Here is a 22,450-nt window from a genome sequence, read left to right on the forward strand (position 1 = left end):
CGCTCATTATGGGGCACCCTCACACTTGGGATCCAGCACCCTGCCTTCAGGATTGAAAGGCCTGCCTTAGGGGTGACTTATAGGTTTAAGGTGTAGTGACCTCAGATATAGGGGAACCTATATCTTTCGTAAGTGGTGCTAGCACCAGCTTACACAGGCTGCAATGGCAGGTCTGGAGTCACATTTTGTGTGGTCTCTCATGGATGGCATAATATATGCTTCAGCCCGTGGGAGACCCTTGGTGTACCTATGCCGTGGCTACCTTGGTACCATATACTAGGGACTTTCAAGGGTACCCCCAGTAGCCAATCTGGAGTGTACCGAAGTGCTCACCCTGTCCAATTTAGTAAAGAAGCACAGAGACTGTGGTCCAGATTAGCAGATTTCCAGTAAGACTAGTCAGAAAAACATAATGACACCAGCACAAAGTGGGGGTGACCATGAAAGCACATCCTACTTTCCTACAACTTGTGACAGAGACCTTGTCTGCAATATCATCACTGGAGGTTGATTGCTCCCCGAGGCACTGTATAAGAGGTGTGGCGCCGCGGCCAGGGCGACTGAAGCTGGAATCTGGGGACCACGGTTCGATCCCCGGCTCCGGCGGCAGGTCAGCCCAGCACCATGTGACTCTGGGCAATAGCTCGCTTAATCTTCCCGACGGCCCCCCAGCGCCTAGAGACCCTTACAGGTGATTGTGCGCTTTACAAATGTGGACTTTACTTTACTTTATACTGGGCTTACACCCAGGGGAAACAAGCATTGGAAATGCAATAGGGCTCGCATTAGGAAAGTTTGAGCTATTGGTCTCATAAATCAAAGTTTTTTTATTTATGTGTTATTCTTTAAAATAGCTAAATTAATAGCTTTGTCATTTGCTATGTTTTGTTATGTATGCTATGTTTTGTTATGCTATACTATATTTTGTTTTGCTATGTTTTGTTTTGCTATGTTTTGTTTTGCTATGTTTTGTTTTGCTATGTTTTGTTTTGCTATGTTTTGTTTTGCTATGTTTTGTTTTGCTATGTTTTGTTTTGCTATGTTTTGTTATGCTATGCTTTGTTATGCTATGTTTTGTTGTGTTCTGCTATGCTATGCTATGTTTTGTTGTGTTTTGTTATGCTATGTTGTGTTTTGCTTTGCTATGTTTTGTTTTGTTATGCTATGCTTTGTTTTGCTATCCTATGCTTTGTTTTGTTATACTATGCTATGTTTTGCTATCCTATGATTTTTTTTGTTATGCTATGCGGTGTTTTCTTATGCTATGCTATGCTGTGTTTTGTTATGCTATGTTTTGTTATGCTATGCTGGTGAGGGGTGAGAGGGTGTGAGGGTGAGGGGGTGTGAGGGTGAGTGAGGGGGTGTGAGGGTGAGTGAGGGGGTGTGAGGGTGAGTGAGGGGGTGTGAGGGTGAGTGAGGGGGTGCGAGTGTGAGGGGGCTGTGATGGTGTGTGAGGGTGAGTGAGGGGGTGTGAGGGTGAGTGGGATAGGCGAGACCTAAAAATCTATCCAACAGCCGTACTGAATGAGTAAAGTGAAGTGCAAAAACCAATCAAATGTCAGAAGTGATCCTTCTGGTGTTAATAATCTTTATGAATTCATAGTTCTTGAACATGCTGGAGAGCACCTTCAAAGCGCAAACAACGTTTTTAACAGCTTAATCGTTGTGATTGGGTGGGTTTTTGGTGGTCAAAAGGACAGCATTCAGGCAGGTTTTCTCAACAATGGAAAATGCTGCATAACCAATGAGTCACCTCTAAATGCACAAAGGCATTAAAGGGCTTTACCTGCAGAGCGGTGTGAACTGCAGTGGTAGACCAGCTGATGCAGGGGAGGAGGAGAGGTGGGCTGATCACCGTGGCCCCTGCGGCTATAGAGGGGATCCGGGAGAGGCTGACCCCGGGCGGCCGATGACGAAGGGCACTCTGCTTAACCCGGAAGTGGGGGTGGGAGGAGTGTAGATTTTGGTGTTAAGAGGGAGGGCACCAAACGGGGAGAAATGTTAAAGGTCAATGTGATTAAACACGTTTTAAAAAAAAAGTACACTGGGGGGAGGAGAATCACCAAAACGTGCACTAACCCTCTATGAATTTCACGAGCCTGCATTCTGGCGTCATGATGTAACACGGCGTCCCTGCCAAAAGACCCCCCATTCCGCTCCCCCCAAATGATTCTGCATTTGCTAATGTTTTGTGACATAAAACCGGGAGATTATTATTTTTTTTCCCTGCCTTAATTGAAGGAAGCATTTAGTGGAGATTTACCCATTATTGGCTCTCGGCGCGCGTGCGGCGCGCTCGCGCACTCCGGAGCAGGTTTGGACGAGCTTGCAAATTTATGCGAATGGGCCTGCGGGGAGAGGCAATTTGTAGCCGAGACGGACAATTATACGTGGCCCATGAGTGCAAGAATGACTGCGCCAGGTGGCTAATGGGTAGTAAGGCTGCGCCAGCAGCCATGAGCCGCACAGCGGTGTGACGGCGGCTCCAGAGAGCGCCGAGAAGGGGTGCTGCGAGGCACTGGCCGCAGCCAAAGAGAAGGCTCGCGGGGAACTTTAAAAGTGAGCGAGGGAGAGGGGCTGGGGTAGAGAGAAGCCAGAGGGTGAGGAGAAAACAGGAGAGGGATACAAAAAGAGTGTGTGGGGAGTTAATTCAATAGATTAGAGTACAGGTGCGTGGGTGTGGGAAGGAAGTGAGAAGGCAAAAGAGCATTAGAGATTTTAAAAGACTGCGAAAAGAAAGTGAGAGTGGGAGAGACGATGGGGGACAGAGAGGCAGTGCTGTAGTGAGGAGAGTGAGAGATGAGTAAGTATGAGAAAGTGATAATGAGAACGAAGATAGGTGGGAGGAGAATTAGTTGGGGTGAAGGGTTAGCAGTAAGGATGAACTGAGAGAGGAAGGAGGAAAATTGGAGGGGAAAATGAAAAGAGGGAGGAAAAGAGGAAAACAATGAAGTGGAGATAAGCGGAAAGGATGAAGAGAGGGAAATAAAATGGACAGGTATGAAAATGAGTGAGGGAACGAGAGTGACGACGAGAGAAGAATACGGGAACAGCGGAAGCCAGAGAGAAAGATGGAGAGAAAGACTGAAACCTGAAATAGAGGGAGGGGGAAGAATCACAAAGAAGAGAGAGACGGACTGAGGCTGGAGAAGTGATTTAGAGAGGCACCGAGAGAGTAGCACTGAAAAACAGGTCCAGGGCTCTAAAAGAGAGACATATATGGTCGAGGTGGGAAATGCAGAAATCCGAGACAAACGAGCCAAAGAGAGGGAGGAAGATAGCGAGACGATGAGAGAGAAAGCTGGCCAGTGAGAGAGGCGGTAAGAAAGAGAAAATCAGAGAGAGAGAACATAGCATGTAACTGGGTAATGTGGCCCGATATTGCCATGAGGGGGTTCTAGTAATATCATGAACCACAAGGTGACGCGGCAGAGTGGTTTATAAATGTCACAGGAACCCTAAGATGGCAATGTAGGGCCATATTATGTACGCATGGTACCCATTGTGTATTTTAAATGGTATACATTAAGTTTGGGAAAGTTAGCTTGAAAAAGCAGTTTTCTAAAAAGTGAAGTTGGCACTGGGATTTGATTGGAATTATATATAATGTTTAAGCTTCTTTTAACTCTCCTTTAATAAATTGGTAATTGAAAAATGGTGAGGGTCATTGGATTTAGAAGATTCTGTGACTGCTGTGTTTACCGCACAATTATGGACTTACACTGACATTGAGGGAGAAAGCTGGACAGTGAGAGAGGCTGCAAGAAAAAGAAAAGCAGACAGAGAGAGAGAGGAGAACATAAAGGCACAGAGAAATGGAGAATCAGAGACAGAATAAAGACGAAGAGAAAAGCATAAAAGGAGACACGGCCTGCGGCCGTGAAACTGAAAGTACGGCCGGCCGGCTGTGAATAATTAGGGGGTGAGAAATGCGCTGGGAGGGCTGCCTTTGATGTGGTAATGCGAGGCAGGCGGCTGGTGGTATTGTGCATGCGCTTTTTAGGGCTTGCGCTTGCGCAATGACCTAAAAAGCACATGCACTCCGTGGAATCCCCAGTGTAATCGTGCTTGGTTAAACGCTGTTTAAGCCCCTATAGAGCTTCGCCAGCTATGCGCGTGCGCACAGCAGGCGAGCCCTAAAAAAGGAAAATTCTAATATCAGTTTGTGTCACTGGTATTGCGGTTAGCGAAAGCATAGAATAATGATTAGGGCTTTATGGTATTTATTTTTTAGCATTTCCATGTGTATTTATCCATATTTATTTTAGGTTTTGTGGATAAATTCAGTGGTAAAACTGTACAAATCCATATTTATTTAACTGATAGATGCACACACATACTTTGATGTCTGTCTTAGATATTTCAGCTGCCGCATATTATATAACAAACACCCACTGGTAAATATTAGCATTATACTACAAATGTATGTTGACACATGACATTATTTAATGAAATTGCATCTTTTTTAAATTATTCCCCGTGCTGTCCATATGCTCAGCTGTGGGCATTTGGTTCATGAAAGGCAGCACAGAGTGACTCAAAAGAAGCCCAATTTTCTGTATTTATCCACTTTTAAAAATAAATGCAGACAGAAAACAGTGTTTTCTGTCTGTATTTATCTGTAATAATCCTTAATATCGGAAATCCAGGAGCCTTGATAATGATCCATTGGACCCGTCTTGAGTGCCCTCAATAAAGATGTAGTATAGGGATTCTCGGGAATGGCTGTTCGCTGAAGAAATGCGGCTTAAAGTGGTACAAACTGATGATAGGTCTTCTGAGGACATACAGGATTGACATAGGATAGTGGATAGATTGTTAGAGAAGGAACTTGACACGTCTCTGGCAATGTCTTGAAGTGAAGTCGTCTTCCTCCCCCCCCCCCCCCCCCTTGGGTCGCTCATCCGCCTGAACGAACTCTGTGTGATGCTGGACTGTACTTTGTGACAGGGCACTGCTGATGACTGAGCAGGCACGATGGGGTCATCACCTGTTTGTTGATTTGTACTGGGAGCTATGTAGTGTGAACGCTGTAATTGCTCTCTTGATGTTTGTCAATGCTAATTTACAAAATTAATACAAGTAATAAATTGAAAGTTCCCTTTTTGAATGCAAGCCACACTGATTTGGGATGTGAAGTACTGTTAATTTTTGATGTTTACTGCTTCGTGGTAGTCCTACATTTCATTCATGCAGAAGATCCCAAAGTCTTAGTCTTTTCTAGCAGTGCTCTACTTTTTAACTGATCATTTTTATATTGAGTAGTTTTAGGTTGATCAATTAATTGAGTACATTTTCATCGGGCCTTTGATGTCTCAGCTGCAGGGGAGAGTATTTAAAGCTTTAGGTATAATAAAGTACAGGTTGAAGAGTAGTGATTGGGTGTTGATGGCCATCAGAAGTGAGACCTGCAGGACCGAATATGCTTCATGGATGGACCTAAAGCAACTTTGAGTTGTTTTGTTTGACTACAGACAGGTACTCTGCACATACTGGCAGACGAGAGTGAATGACTTGCCAAATCCAGTGTTTAAACTCTAGCGGCAATCCTGCCACATTGTCAGCAAAGATTAAGTCTGTGATATTTCCTGCCCTATGCATAGAATTGATAATATGGTAAGTTAAGCTCAATGTTTTCTGGTAGTCTAGATCATGCATTGTACTTTGTATCTTGTTTGTCCACCCAGAGGTTGAACTATCCCTACGGGAGAACCCTCTCTGGCAGTGATTGAAGGGCTGTGCAAAGGTGACTATATTGTCCAGAAACCATGGGTTGTAGTCCAACATGTGGTATATATTGTCAATAAGAAGGTGTTTGTGCTAGGTGACTTTTGGTTGGCAAGTGTTCGAAGGAGCTGCTGTAATAGGAATCCATGATATCTACTCATGTCATGTCTCCAGAGAAGATAACTCATGCTTTACCCCTCTTCTATTCTCCACGTCGGTGACCATGTGGATCTTTCGAAGTTCGTTGCACACTGCAAGTCAGATTGTCAAGAACCAGATTGCAGTTAGTCTGAGGATATGGCCTTTCTCTCTTTTCAATCTGGTCCATGGTAATGGGTTAATATGTGGGTGTTGAGGGAGTATTGCTAGCTCTGGTTTAAGGTGCAGTGGTTCTGATGAACCTTTGATGGTGCAGAGGGTCCCCTGGGAGTCATATGGTGACTGTTGGTGACCTGCTTCCTAGACTGCCTGGTTGGGGAGCCAATTGATGTGGGTGGACCTGGAAGGCTGTCCCTCAGTTCTTTTTTTGTTGTTGTTGTTTTCCTACACGGAATGGCATGTTGATGTCAATCTGTGAGAGCAGTAGGCCATTTTGTACGGTCCAAGGATGACATATATTCTATGCTTTACTGTGTGTTAAGTCATCGTTATGTCACACTACTCTAAGGCTACTTGAGATCTCTACTATTTTAGCTTAATTTTTAGGAACATACATAATAGATGAGAAAAGTGCAGTTTGGTAAAGTAGATCTTAAGAAGGTAATTGGCTGTGTCTTTAAGAATATCTGCAGTATGTGAGAAGTTATATGTTCTCTATTAGTGATTACGTTTGACAGGAAAATGAATGCCTACCTACACAGATTTGGGTCTCAAAATTTGACCGTTTTGAAGTTGTCTTCTCCTGGCCTGAAGAACCCTCCCTTCCAGCACCTCACATCTGCCACCTCCTTCATACGACTTGGTGTATAGCATCCCTGAATGTGCAGTTATCACCCTTCGGTTACACACAAATGTCAGTAACTGTGCTTTTGCATACTAAGATGTTGCCCAAGTCTGTGATGATTCATACAGTGTGACTGTTGACAGTAAATCACTTCCTAGTACACTTTTTGTTATAATATTTAAATAAAGTATACCAGATAAATAGTTTCGGGATATAGGTCATCAGCATCTGAAACTGGCACGTATGAAGTATGGGCAGCCTAGAGGCCACACTTTGATGATGCATGTTACTTAATGGTGCCGCAGATAAAAAATGAACACTCCAGGGTGTGATTCTGTTCTTTTTGGGGCACACTCCTGGCGCCTCTGCAGAAAATAAAGGACAACAACTGGTTCAGAAAGTCTGTCTTAAGTGAGCTCTTCAGTAGAGCGTTTTAGGCAGCCAGGCTATATGTCTCTTCCTGGTACTTTTGTCATTGGTGCTACTGCCTTGCTGTTGGTTTCAGGATGCATAGTCCATCAAAACCTAGAAATGTCAGCTGCTAATGTAACCAGTATATACATATGATTTATTTTAAGGATTAATTATTTGTTGCTTTTCCTCTATTTTCCATGTTTTGTCTACAAAGAGGATGTCTACGCTGTTCCCATCACTTTTTCCACAAGTAACTGAGTCCCTTTGGTTTAACCTTGACCGACCATGCGTCGATGAGAATGAGCTTCAGCAGCAGGAACAGCAGCACCAGGCTTGGGTAACTATGACTTATGGGAAGGCTATTTTGTAATCTGACCATGTATGTTCAATTAAGTCACAATCATAATATTACATATTAGCTAGTGTTAACTTAGTTTAAATTGCATTGAATGAAAAGATCCAAATCTTGAAACAGTATGGTGTTTGTATCAAGACAATAAGGTTGTGTGGTATACATTGAGAATCCGATTGCTCCTAAGTACGCCTCAGACCCGACAAGCTCTTGAGCTTGTGCATAAAAGAAGGAAAGTGAGGAAACTGTCCTAATTGATGACAATCAATGCCTTTAAATAGTGGGGATGGGAGTAGATCTCCCATCCATAGCAATTATTACAGATGCATGTTCACCAAAAGATAATCTTCAACATCTCTTGATGGTTGTGCATGTCTTTAGGCCCAGATCTGACCTCAACTTGAATGACATTTAATTACCTGTAGATTTGCAATAGGGAGCTTGTCCCTTTGATTTGAGCTAAAAGCACAATGTGTACATTGAGTTGTTGCTGAGCTCTTCCTACATGATTGATGATGCTGCATTGAGTTCTGTTTCACTATAATTATTGAAACCTAAAACAGCTGTCAATGCAGAGGGGACCTCTAGAAGGATCCTGAATGAGGATCCAGAAATATCGGAAACCCTATCCCAAATCACTTGAGGAGTCATATTGTTACTGTTGTATGAGGGGACAGTTGCCACAGGCCAGGTCCACTTGAGATTGGATTAAGGATTTCAGCACCTTGACCATGGCCATCTAGCTGTTGGGACTGCTCAAACCAGTTGTATGAATGAAAGCTTCTTGAGATTTTTATGCTTTGGGAGTAACAATAGTCGTCTTATATCCGTCTCCTTGTATCTTGGTCACACATGTAGAAAATTGACAAAACAATGAAACCGGTTGGTCACTGGTCTAACGGACAATTCATGGTCCGAATGTGGCATTCGTCATTTTACACTTAATTCTGCTGGCACCACCATTGCCATAAATCAGACTACAAATCTTGATCTAGATTAGGGTACATTGCTATCCCTGGACTCAAAGGCACCTCACAGCTAGATGTGAATGGGTGAGAATCTAAGGTCTAAGAGAAAAAGGGAGTTCATGCCAGCACTTTTGAAGTGTTTCCAGGGAGGACCATGCAAGAGTTAAGTTTAGGATCCACCTTAATGCAGGCCCCAGGTAAATGAGGCCTTGATAGCATTTTAGAGCTACGTTTCATATTCAAATGATGAAGCTCTGGGTTTCCCCATGCAGCAGTGTGTCAGTACTGACTAACTTCTTGTGGCTTCTTAAACCTTTCTCCTATATTTGTAATGATTCGTGAATTGATTTAGATTTCTGTGCAAAGGATGTTTCAGTCTTCTGGATTGCAGCCAAGACATCACAGGAGTCTTTTGAAAGGAGGAAAACAACATACATTTATTTAATGAGTCTTTTCTAATAAAAATAGAGACACCTGATCACTCCTGCAATATATGCTGTTCCTACAGGGGAATCTGGAAGGTGGAACAATGGGGGTTTTATCCTTTGAGTGCCCAGCCACTGTCTTTTTCAGACAAAGCTTTAATGTAGCACAAACTTGGCCCAAAGATATCGGAGCGCTTTACATGAACACAAGATTACATTACACAAGGACAGCAGATGTATTTTTTTTTTGTTTAGACACAAGATTAAATGATTTGCCCAGAATCACGGGATGTTGAGCCGATGCCAGACGCGAAGCTGCTTCCCCAGTTCCAAAGTTGGCAGCTATGGCCATTAGGCCACATCTCCACTACTTGAGATACATATGTGTCTCATGAGAGCAAATTTAGAAAACAAGGGGAGGTGTTAGTTTAAGGTTTTGTGTCTCTAATAAGAGACTGAGTTTTTGAATATTTTAGTTTGAGATAATTTTTAATGTTCGAGACTGAACTGTTTTAAATATATCAATCATTTCAGAAGTCACGTTTTGTTCTGCTTACTCTGTCTGGATCAGATAATCTGGGATTTTTGTGCACAGACATTACATAGTCTGGTTTTGCAATAACAATGGCTATATTGATCCCCAGAAGTGCGAATCAAGAGCCTAATTATACATTTATGAGAAAAGCCCTGAAGTCATAACCTGAACAGCTTAATGTTACAAGTCTGTGGTTTACCTTGCCTTAATTCATATATTAAGGTCACGTTCCACTCATTCTTTTTTTGCAAAAATTATGACTAGGCATTTGGCATGGGTGAGAGAAGTTTAAGACCATGTGATATTCGCCCTGAGGAACTGCTTTTACATATTAATCCGATAACCAGTTTTTGCCCTGTGTTACCCTGACAGCAAACCACTGTGGGGAGATTTAGTCTATCACAGGGTGCTATTGGTGAACACATTTGTGCGCCACCTTCTTTTAGCCATTGTGAAGGCAGTCAGATGGCACACCCTGGCAGGGAAATGGTTAAATGAACGTTAACTGTGCAGATGCTGTATACCGGTTGCTGTGTTAGAACAGAAAACCTTGCTAAAGCCCTAAGATCAGAATGAAAACAGGAAAAGGAAACAATAATGGCCAGATTTGTCTGTGTATTGCCAGTTGCAGGCCATAGTTTATCTTCAGTGCTCACTGAATCATATGCGAATTTTGAGGAAGTTGGTAACTCTAGTGCTGTTTTAGAGCTGCCTTCTCGCTCCCAAGGAACAGAAGCACAGATCATACCTCTTTATGGAATGTGGTGCCATTCGTTATTGGGAGCACCAGAACACATGCAACAGGAGCTCGGTCTTTACCACTGCATTCGTACTGCATGAATGTGACGTTAGAAAATAGTCTGCCCTCAGAAGACCTTGTAAAAACTAAAATCCCTGTGTAAACGTGCCCTACCTATTTCACTGACCTTCTTTAGTCGCCTATCCATATTTAAAAACTGTGTTAAGAATCTAGGAATTTGCCTCGTTTTTTTAAATGAAGCTCCAATGTAAATGTTATTACAGGGAAGTCATGCATTTCCTTATTTGATAATTTCAATTTCTTGTCAAAAATCTTTTAGCAGTGTTATTTCGGAAATGATTTTACTTTTGTAATCTAGCTAACTAGCATTTTGACTTCTTGGCCATAAGGATCTACAAAACTGGTTCCCACTCCAGGTGCCCCTCCCCAAACGGGGAATTCTTTTAAAGCATTAATTCGGCATGTTTTACTGTTTTGCAAGTTTGCTGTTATGTACGCACCAATGGCACAGGCTGCATAAACGTCTTAATTTTTAATCTGAGACGGTAGCAAAAACGTTTTCCATAAACGCAACTTTGTGAATAAACTATTCTCCAATTTACCAATACATCTGGCTCCAGAAAGTTCAAAATGCTATCATCTGTCTTTCTGTGGAGAAGACCTTCCTCCCTTATTTGCTGCCTTTCATAAAGGCTATCCAGGCCAACCGGTCTGACTTGCATTTCCACCATCCTTCTGCATTTGCTTTGCTCACACCAGTGACCAGTCCTCAACTTGCCCAGAGACATTCAAAATGGCGTTAGTCGAAATAATGCCAATGTGTTTGTTTTCGTTGAAAAACAAGAATATTTGTGACTTAAAAATAAGAGAGAAGCTGCATTTTGTCAGATGATCAACACATGAAATAAATGGTGGAAGGAATACAAGGTACAGATAAAGAAATCGCCACATTAAAAAATGTTGAAAATAAAGTTTACACGTGTGCGCTTTGAATTATGTAATACAAATAGATCAAAAAGATAAGTGTTCATCACTCTTATTTTCAGTTGTCCTATGGTTGTCTCTCTTAACCTACAGTTTTGCTTTTTTGCCTTGTCAGCTCCAGAGTATAGCTGAAAAAGACAATATTTTGGTACCAATAGGTAAACCTGCCTCAGAGGTAAGTTTAATCAATAATGAGTTACTTTACATGAATGTGCATTTTACATGACTTTTAACTCGTACTCTGGGACTTAGAATCTGAAATGAAAGTAGTGTACATCTACTATTAAATATTGGAAGCTGATCCCCTTGTTAAAGATTGAAGAAAACTGATCTTGTTTCTGAATTTGGTATTTTAGGCAAAAAAACTTCACATTTTAGAAAGCGTTTATTTTTGTTATGCGTTCGTTATTTGTTTTTTAGCTATTCATTCAGAATGTATTCTCTGTTGAATAACCTCTCTAAACCAGGCAGCAGTTGTAGAACAGCGCCTCCTTGTGACATGATTAATACTCCATATTTAATAATATCAGCCAAACATTATAATAACATCTTTGGGGTTTAAAATTACATGTGTTCAAATACATACAAGGGCTTCGCTCATCCCTCGTCATGCATGTATCTGTTGTATCATCATTCACAGTTTGCTTCTTCCACTACATAATGGGGCAGTGGGTCAGCCCCCTAAAGGCTTTAGCACACTTCACTGTGACTGAAGGCATTTTGCTTATGTACGTGTATAACTGCCTAAAAGTTCACTTCATTTCCTGAACAATTAAGCCAATGTGCTTTCGTTTCATATTTTTTTTCTAGTTCTTTCCGTGACTGGTCTTTTTTTTTTTCAAAAATCTTGGTCTTATTTAGATCACGAAAATTTTACTTTGTATTTCTTTTTTACATTTAATGATATTACATTTCTGGACAACATGCCAAATATGTAATAACACTGCGGGCATGTCGGACAGGACTTTGTGTGACTGCTATAGTTTGATGCATATTGACATAAAGCCATGTACCCAGCTTTCCTCGGTTTAGTCTCTTAGTAAAGCCAGGGTTAGAGGTCTGGTCTCTTGGTTTCACAGCACTTGGTCCCACAGCCACTACACTATTTCTCTTTCCCTAAAAAATGCAGCTTTTATTACAGCACCATAGCCAAGGTAGCGTAATTGAACCTTTTTAAGATCTCATTGTCTGCATGGGCCTTTTGGCAGACAAAATATATACATAGAATTGCTCACGTATACACATTCAGTAAACAGTTATAATTTTCTCTTCCCTTTCATGTTATAAATGTTCAAATATCTCTTTAAATACTTGGTGAACAGCTTCCAGTGCTCGTAGATAACACCAGCATCGCTATAACGTACTCAAAAGTATTTGCAATACAATTTCCTTTACCCCTCTCATTCCACAAGAGGGACAACCTGTCAAAGACCACTTAAAGGTGATATATTTGAGTGGGTTCAAGGTCACAGGTTTGCTTTATGATAGGTTTGATATAAGGATACATTTTTTCTTTTTGATTTTTAGAAAACACTACTTTAAAAGGAGGAAAACTGACCTAGTTCTGGCTTAATCAAGTTATCTGCTCAGTAGTTTGCATTATGTGCCACTGCTACCCACTGGGCAGTGTTGCAGTGTTCTGCAAAGTATGCAGAAAGTAGATGGATGTCCAGCGGGCACCCTAACGGGTGGCACATACCTTATTTAGGCTAAGACATAACGTGGGAGGGCTGAGAGAATAGAAACAAATAAACCTAGGATGGCGTTTCATCTGGTGGTGATAAGAGAATATGTGGGAGTGTGCATAGTTTAGTCAAATAATTGGTGGTCTCATTATGAGGTGAATGAGGGTATGATGATGGGGAAGAAAATGGAAAAGTGTGCAGGAATATGATGGCAACGGTTTTATTAACCAGTGAAGGCATGGGAAATAAAGAAATGCAAGAATTGTGACCCATAAAGAGAATGCCTGGATATTGGAGCGGGCAGGTGGGGATTGTCGTTTGTCTTTCTTCATTTCCTCCTGATTTTTGATGGCCTTATGAGTTTTCATCCAGGAAACTTGGAAATCTAATTATAAACATTTTCACTTTATGGTTCCCTCGGGTGAAATCCAGGTGTAATGTTCATAACAACAGTGAGGTTGTCTTTTTCAATTCCTTCAGGAATCCTCGCGACATATACCTTTTGAAACTGTACACCTAACTTCAACCACTCAAGTCACTGGTTTGCAGCGAATATCTTGCCTCCGTTTTGCTTTGGAGGTGCCCATCATGTTTTGACACTCTCAGAGCTTTTAACCTTCTGCTTATGAATCTCTCTTTGTCACTGACTTTATCCAGCTTCATATTTAGAGAGTCTGTAGTTTGCTTAATTTTCCTTTGTCAGTCTGTCCACCAGCCATGGAGGCTTTCCAACGTGCTTTAAGGCTGTGTGAGACATGTTTCCCCTAGCTTGCCCTTGTTGTAGTCTCTCCTCAACTGCAAAGTCCTCTTGGATCACCGAATTTTTCAGAGATGCTTCTTCCAGAGCAGTGCCAGATGGACCCATACACGTTTTCTCCCACTACCAAGTACACTAAATGGTGGAATTTTGAGGGGATTCAAACTATTTTATTCCCTGCTTTTCAATAGAGCTCAGGCTTTTCTTCTGCTGTCAGCTCAGGCGTTCACTGTGCCGCCTGTGATTCATTCTTATTGTTGTCAGCACTTGATTTGTTAGTGCATTTGTCCCTATAAGGTTGCAGAGGGACGCCTGCAACCAATGTGACCTAACCCCCCCCCTTCCCTTTACAAGAAGTTGAGACAAGTGTTTTAGTCCCATCCTATTTGTTTTGTTATAAGAATTTGACATAGAGTGCTAAGGCTGAGAGTATTCTAAGCCATACGAGGAAGTAGGCAGGAAGAGGATGTGCATTGTGCTCCAGTGATACATTCCACCATTCCTGCCATGCTGACGACGTTTGTTTTATTAGGATGGGAATTTTCCAACTTTCACCAAGGGTGAAGCCTGCCTTTTTGTGCGGCTTGCGTAGGCAGAATTCCAGCTTCTTCGAAACTTTGTGTAAATTCCATTATGTAAACCAAACTTTACAGTAAATAAGAACCATCGGCTTCATCATATGACTGCGTCAAACAACTTTTGCATCTTGGGATGTGTTTTTTTGTGTTAAAAACATTTTTCTATCTCTTGGCTTTAGTTTCCTTATTTATGTCAATCCTAGGTTGTTGTTTAGCAGTGCTTTCTCACCTTTGGGCTGTAGTAAGCTCAGTGAGGAAAAAGAGGTAGGAAAATGATATGCCTCAGTAATATGATCTTGCCTGGTGACATCCTTGTCTTCCTTTTTGTTTCTTCCCTTGTGTAGCATTATGATGAAGACGAGGAGGAAGACGATGAGGATGATGAAGACAGTGAGGAAGATTCGGAGGATGATGAGGACATGCAGGACATAGATGAGATGAATGACTACAACGAATCTCCAGATGATGGGGAAATCAACGAGGTAGTTTCAGGAAACCTTACGTTTTGTTCTGTGCCTGATAATTTCAGCTTTGATGGTGTTTGCCGTACTCATCCAAGCAGAGAACACATGGTTCATGTAAAGCTTGATTTGTGCAATTTGAGTAGAATCCCATTTTGTACAGTACAAGCCAGAACTTTTCCAAAGGGGTTTAAAGTGACACGCCATAGGAAGCTGGCTCTGTATATACTATTCCAAAAAAACATATACTTTTTACACAATCCAAACAGTCCCCAAAGATATAACCAAGGTTTAAGTAGATAATACCTTACTCTCAATTTAGTGGTAGCTGGGCTGAGCAGTTAGGCTTATCAGAGGGTATTGTGAATGCATTTGGTGTACATACTCATTCAAGGCAGGAACATACACTCCATGATTAACTCGAGGCCAATGTTTTGTACACAAATATTACTTAAGTTACTTTTATCTTAGCAACCAAGCTGAACTCAGTAGATTTATCAAATATGCAATACCTTCAAGTTATTACTGGAAAAAAGATTTGTATAGAATCTCAAGTAGTTTGAGCTGCCCAAATCAGCGTAACACAAGGCGAGTGCTTTTCAGGCGCACCTCCAAGTGCCGCTGATCCTTCAAGGGGGAGGTGAGAAGCACCTCCTCCTAAAGAAGTCTTTGTTTCTGACCTCCAAGAGTTCAAAAGCTCTCGCCCCGTGAGGCCAGAAACCTGGCTGGTGGTGGCTGTCTGGCAGGGACCAGTCAGCCAATACACTAGAAGCTACTCGGTTTTCAGTGGGTATCTCTAAGATGCCCCAGAGTGCATTTTATAATAAATCCAACACAGTCAACCCTGTGGGTTTATTATGCTGAGAGGTTTGATACCAAACTTCTCAATCTTCTGTAAAGCCATTAGGAAGCTGTGGAGTTTGTGTTGACCAACTCCAGCCAATGTACTAAAGGTGGCTTCACTGCACTTACAGTATCCAAGAATAGACTCTGACACTGTAGGGGCATATTGCTCATGCAGCTGTGCCCGCACCTGTGGCATAGTGCACCCTGTCTTAGGGCTGTAAGGCCTGCCTGACGGGTGTCTTACCTATGCCACAGGCAGGGGTGTGTATGCATGGCATACAGAAAGGAGTGCTATGTCGACTCTTTTAGATTAACTACACCAAAACACATAGCCTGCAATGGCAATGTGTGTGTGTGTGGTGTGGGGGGTCCTTTAGGGTGGCACAATACATGCTGCAACCCCTCTGGTCACAAGGCCCTTGGTACTACTGGTACCTTTCGCAAGGGACTTGTATGTGCACCAGAGGTGTGCCAATTGTAGAAACACTTAGTCAAAGTGCATCAGTAATCTGGCACTAAGTGTGTTGGGGGTTACTGCAACAGAAAATATCTTGAAAAATTACTTTAGTTGCTTCCCAGTATATTCAACAGTGTCAATAGTTATAATTTGGTCTTCAACACGCTTCATCAATAAAGAGTTTTGACTTTTTGAGGGAGGTATTGTAATCATGACCAGAGTACAATAGAAGTGTGATCTTTATTTCACCATCATTCAGCTTTGTAATGCTATAAACAGCACACATTATTACCCAGCTCAGTGCTACTCCCTTTTCTACCAAAAGGGTGAAAAACTGAGTTAGCTCTCTTCACCCTTGGGACGGTTTGCATGCAGATTTCTACCAGCAATTCACTCAGAACATTTCCAACTTATGGGGAATGCCCTCAGAGTGACCTTTCTCGTTTCGATTATGCACTCAAGCCAAGCTGCACTGATGCTCTTTTCTAAATCACACATTTGTGTCACAACTTTCTCACAGTCTTCTTAGTATTTGCATCACAGCAGTGATCTTTCTAAATGGCTACAGATTACCCAGACCCACTCATCTAGTTCAGGCGGATGTAGTCATTTTTGCTCTTCTGGTGACTGTAATTATAAATACAGACTTGGGATTATGGTTATTTTAATTCTGCGTACACATGGTGTTGGTTGATTCTCATACGGTAGGAGTGTTTGATGTAAGTACGGAAGAGCAGGATCTCTGCCAGATGTTCAAAATAACAGTTGACTTACACTTATTGTACGTTATTATCCTAAAAATCTGGCAGCCCTGTACCTACATTGACTGTTCCTGTTTTATAGCTATAAATACCATTGCATTGTTTTAAATCCAACAGTGTCTGAGCAGAAACATGCGCAATCATTCATTCATACAGTGTAAACCTAGAGGAAATCACTGACTTTAGCAAGAATTTATGATGTGCAGCATGGTTGAAGCACTATGACGATTTTGTATGGCAAGTCTCCATCAGAGTATTGGAAAAAGACTACATTGTTCTCTGCTGCAACTATTGCTCAGATCTACCAAAATATCATCATCTTCATCAAAAATCTTTATTTCGGCAGAATTGCCATAAAAGATAACATGCAAGGTGGTACAAATAAAAACAAGCTATCATATCCTTAACAAACAATCAACAGAGCTAAAAATGGTTTCATTAAAACTTTAAAAAGTACTAGGTAGTAGTAGAAAATTGATGATATTTAAAACTTGTGCAGCTAATCAACAATCAAAAGGGCACAAACTGTAGTCAGTCCAGTACGGAAAAAATGCTTGGGAAAGAGATTAATTACAATGTAGTAATAGAAAACTGTACAGTTAATCTACAGCCCTGGGTAGCAATCGCCTTCTCTTATACCAGAAAGTTTCCAGATATTTTGCTACCGCAAAGACTATCATACCAGAAAGGTCAGTTTTTTAAGGACCCTATATGCCTGCAGGCAGTGAGTAAAACCTAAATTTCTGCAGGCAGGGACTATCCACTTCCTTCTCGCCTGCCCATAGGTTTGACAAAAGAACAGTATGTGCAACTTGGTTTCTTGGTCGTGGTTGCAGCCTGGGCAGTGACTCAAGGGGGGTCAGACCACTTGCTGGTGAAGGCACGGATTGGCAGACTTCCGTACCTCCACTGTAGGTACAGTTTCCTAGTATTAGATGGGAATATAACATCTAAAATGCCCTCTAACTTGTAAATGTCCTTGGTCCTTAAAAAGGAGTCAGTTAGGTTGCCCGACAGCGCGGCCTGTCTCTGTACCACAATTTTACTTTCACGGTATAGTGTGAGTAGCTGTTTCCTTGAAACCGTGGAACAGGCGGTCGCGGGAGTAGTGCACAAGTCGGGTAATCCAAGGCACACAAGCTCCCTTTTTATATGTTGGAACCAAGGAATATTCCCTACGATCGGGTAATTTAGTATTTCCTGAAGCTCAGACCTATAACTTGCAAACTCTGGGGTGGTCCAAACTCTACGCCAAAAGGTTAGGGGCCTAACTCCCAAATCTTCATCAAGAGGCCTTAGTCCCAAATCTAGCCTCATTGGCAAAAGGGGGGTGCTAGGGGGGAGAAGTAAAAGCTGCCTAATGAATTTGTTCTCGGTTACCTCTAACTCGCGGTTACACGTATGGCCCCAGAGTTCGCTACCATACATGACCGCTCCCCTAGCCTGCACTCTATATATTTCTAGGGGGGACCGATAGCCTTAACGGTAGATTTATTTTTATTTACAAGGGCAATTGCTCCTCCCGCCATTTGGGCCAATTTGAGTTGGATTTTAGTTTGGTGATGGCGCCAGGACATATGCTCATTTAAAGTCACCCCTAGGTATTCGAAAGTGCGGACTCTCTCCAGGCTGTTTCCACCAATAGAAGGGTTGGGGCGAGTTTTAGAGGGAGGATTGAAAATCATGTATTTGGTCTTGAGAGTATTAATCTCAAGGCCATGGGTTCCACAGAAATCCTCGAACCCCTTCAAGATTCGTTGAATCCCCATAGGTGTCTTGGACAGAAGCAGGGTGTCGTCAGCAAACATAATCGCCGGCACCCTGCTTCCGGCCAGTCTGGGGACGTCACTGTCCACTACCCGATTTAAATGAGAGATTACCCCATTGACATAGAGGCAGAACAGGGTTGGTGCGAGCACACAACCCTGTCTTACCCCCCGTCAACGGGGAATCTGTCGGATAGAGATCCGTCCCGGCCACATCTGACCTGGCCATAGTTGTTTGTATGCAGGCGGATTATCATGTCTAGCAGGTACCAAGGTACCCCCATATTGGACAGAACAGACCAACGTTTTCTTCGGGGGACTAGATCAAATGCCGCCCGTAGATCTACGAAAATGGTATAGAGGCTGCCACCCTCCACTTTTACCGTTTTCCAATATAAGAGAGCCAAGCGAAAAATTTGGTCTATAGTGGAGACTTTTTTTCTGAACCCCGCTTGGAATGGGCTCAGAACCGAGTGTTCAAGCATCCACCCCAGTAAACGATCCAAGGTGAGCCTTGCGAAGATCTTTTGGGGGACATCTATGAGGCTAATGGGCCTGTAGTTGACTGGGAGCAGAGGAGAGCCCTTCTTGAAGATCGGTACAATCTCTGCTCCCAGCGAAGTACTGGGTACCTCCATCCCCCCTAGTATTGAGTTTAAAAGGGCCTGTAGATATGGTGCCCATACAATTGGTTCGTGCTTGAACAGGTCTCCAGGGAGCCTGTCCAAGCCCGGAGCTTTCTCTGCTCTCAATGTAGCAATTGCAGCGCCAACCTCCCCGACTGTGAATTCCTCCTGGACCAATTCAAAATTAGGGCCCCTCGCCGTCTTGCATACATCCTCTGAGCAATCTGTATTGTCCAGAGAATATAAGGTACGAAAATGGGCCTCCCATAGAGCAGGAGCGATATTAGCTTCAACTGCTGGTGTTGGGTCCACTGCACCAGTTTTAACAATCTGCCAGAATTTCCGTCTGTCTCTGGAGTTAAGAGCACCCACCATTTCGGACCAATTTTCATTGTACCACTCGGTCTTGGCGATCTCAATTTGATGTCTATACTCTAGCCTTTTTGCCCTAACCAACTCGGAGCTGACCCTTAGCTTAATAGCCTCGAGGAGTTCGGCTTTGGCCTTCCTACAAGTAGAATTATACCATGACGCTTTGGTTGATCTACTAGTTTTTTTCGCTACTCGGGGATTCAGCACCTCTGCTATAGCGTTGGTAAGCTCAGAGTGAAGATCACCAAGTGCATTGTGTATTTCCGAAGTTGGGCGTAATAAAGTAAGCTTTTCTACACTTTGGAGGACCGGTAGGATTAAGGCATATAGCCGAGAGATAGATTCTGGATTCCCTATGACTTTTGCCCATCTTATTCTGCGTCTATTGCTAGATAGGATCGCACTATTGTCCAATGGAATTTTGAGGGACTGGTTCTCACTGATATGACCGGGCACCTGAAAAACCAGAGTCAGTGGGTTGTGGTCGCTTTCGTCCCGTGGGATTACTTGAAAGCTCTTCACCATAGCCCAGTTACAAGTTTCCACAAAAATGTAATCTATACGTGACTCAGACCCTATTTTGTTGTAAGTGGTTTTAGGGGGAATATCCCCTGAGACCCGCCCATTACAGGCCCTTATAGATTTATTAAAAGACAGGGCCATGATTTGTGTAGCGAGCGGAGTCCAAGATTTAACTGATGGACCCCCTGCAGGGGGAATATCCCAGTGGTGATCCTCCTCTAGCGTGGTACCTTGCAGAAAAGCTGGCAGGGGTTCAAATTGACAGTTAAAATCACCCCCTACCAGGTATGGGATGCCTTGGGGGATTGAATTCAAGAATTGGGAATAATCCTCAATTGTGCCTGATGCCCTGGTCGCCCCTGTGGGTCTTGAATATACGTTGATTAAAATAAGTTTAGCCAGATTGGGCCATTCCAGTACCACACTTTGGATATCCGGAGAGTTTGACTCCAATTTTGAGACAGAACAGCCCAGGTGTGAACCCACCCAGATAAGAAGCCCACCTGACGGGCGTCCCTTCCCACCCCATTTTGCCTCAATAGAAAATGATTCAAACCCAGTGCGATGGTAGGGTTCCTAGCCCACGTCTATCTTGTGAGTCAATAAATGACCCCCAATCCGGCAGATCAAGTTTGTTCGATATACCTGATAAATTCCAGGAGACAATTGACAGGGAACCATGCTCCATGGCTGCTCTTACTCCGTGAGTGGTATCCCCACTGACAACCGGGGAAGGTGAAGCCTGCAGTATAGTTTGGCTACTTGAGCCATTTTGGTGTATCGCATCCTTGCTACGTGAGTTGGGGGGGAGTCAACTAAGGCTAAATGGCTTTCAGATTCATTGGTCACGACGGCTTGTTTGAGTCAGTCTACACCCTCCAGATCATTTAGAGGATCGAATCTGTTGTAAAGTGGTAGAGGGTGCACTAACCTATGTGATTGGTTTGCCCCACGAAATCCTGTCGGTCTGAAAGTGGGAAAGAAATTTTGAGGACCAGTGTTCATAACCCCTGGGTAGAAGTACTCAAGGCCGAGAGATTGGAGGTCACCCTCCCGGCCAAATCTAGGTTCTCTCCGTATGTGATCTACAGCCCAGGAGTCTCTAAAATTCACTATAATACAGTCCCCTTCAAGATCTTTGGGATTATTGCCCACCCAGTGAACCCTTCTAACTCCCAAAATTTCAGTACTTGAAGATGGGGGGAGGGTCCTATTCCTATCTAACCAAAAAACAACCTTGTTCTTTAATTCCCTATATGATTCAGCATTTCCTGCCCCCAAAGATCGCACTCCTACTAAAACTATTGTGTAGGGTGCCGCTTCTGGCGGAAGGTTTATGCTGGAGAGTTGCTTTTTACTAGCTCCCTTATCCTGCTGAGTTTGAGTATTCAACTTTCTGTCCATGGGTATCCCATTAGATAAGGGCTGGGCTGCGCATACCGGGTCCATTGCTTTCCCACCTTGCCTTGATACACCTACTGAGTTCTTCGGGTGTGCTTTTGGAGTGGGTGTATTTATTTTTTTAGCTGGTTTTTTATTGAGTTCACCCGCTGACGCCCCCGCTGAAACAGTGCTAGGGCCCAGATCCCTTGTAGTAACCCTGTTGGTCTAATGGAAGCATTACCCTTGACCAAATCAGCTAGTAGTAGTGAATTATCTCCCACCTGTTTTTCAATTTGGTCAAGCTTAGAGTTAATCATCCTGGTTCTCTCTAAGAGTGGCAACATAAGGGCTTTCATCATAAACTCAATTTTACCCAATAAATCGCCATCGGGTACAGATTGAGAGACAGGGTGACTAATGCCTTCCGTTATATAACTAGTAAGGGTGGGCGGTTGGGGAATGACTGTAGGAACTAAGTCCAGGGACTTCTTTTGTTGTTTAGCGAGATGGCCCGTTAGGGAGCTACCCCTTCTTTTCCTACTCTTTAGTTTCGCCCTGTCAGGTGAGCCAGGAGACAGAGTCTGGGCGGATTGAGAGACAGGCACTGGGGAACATTGTGAGCCAACGATATCACTGATGGGGGGCAGGCTCACAGATGATAGATTTAAACTCAGAGTGTCTGAGACTTCCCCAACATCTACCAGTCTTATTTCATTCCCTAGAGTGTGAGTTGGAGCGGGGGAAACCGTCTTACGTATGAGGCCTAGAGAAGATCGTTTCCCCGTTATTAGATCCAGTGAGAGTCTTTTTTTCAGTGAAGGCTATCTCCTTTTCCAAAATAGTAGAGGCTCTTTTAAAGAAATGGTCCAGAGTGCCAGTGACCACCCCACTAGATGTGGGGATTGCAACATGGCGGATTTTCCCGGATCGTAGAGACATAGTACAAGCCACTACCAACCCACAAAATGGAATAACAAACACACCTATACCTTTGGTCCTTCAAAGCTTTACAGACATTAAGGTTAGCGGCAGGTGTCAAACGATAAGTTTAAGACCAACAAATATAAGGGAGGTTGCCCAGCCCGGCCTTAGTCGTCCTTGGACGGCCTTAGATGGCCCGCCCTTTGC

At 43.0% G+C, this 22,450-nt stretch overlaps 1 protein-coding gene across 1 annotated transcript in view; it reads left to right on the top strand.

Annotated features, from left to right (window-relative positions):
• The window catches only part of ANAPC15 (anaphase promoting complex subunit 15), a 59,112-nt gene that overhangs the window by 34,601 nt on the left and 2,061 nt on the right, over positions 1–22,450 (top strand). The window contains exons 2-4 of the mRNA XM_078662565.1: positions 7,299–7,421; positions 11,224–11,283; positions 14,473–14,610. Of these exons, the coding sequence (XP_078518691.1) occupies positions 7,302–7,421; positions 11,224–11,283; positions 14,473–14,610 (318 nt within the window). The 5' untranslated portion in view covers positions 7,299–7,301. The remainder of the gene's footprint in view (positions 1–7,298; positions 7,422–11,223; positions 11,284–14,472; positions 14,611–22,450) is intronic.

Source organism: Lissotriton helveticus, chromosome 10, assembly GCF_964261635.1.
Source record: "Lissotriton helveticus chromosome 10, aLisHel1.1, whole genome shotgun sequence".
NCBI classification, from domain to species: domain Eukaryota; kingdom Metazoa; phylum Chordata; class Amphibia; order Caudata; family Salamandridae; genus Lissotriton; species Lissotriton helveticus.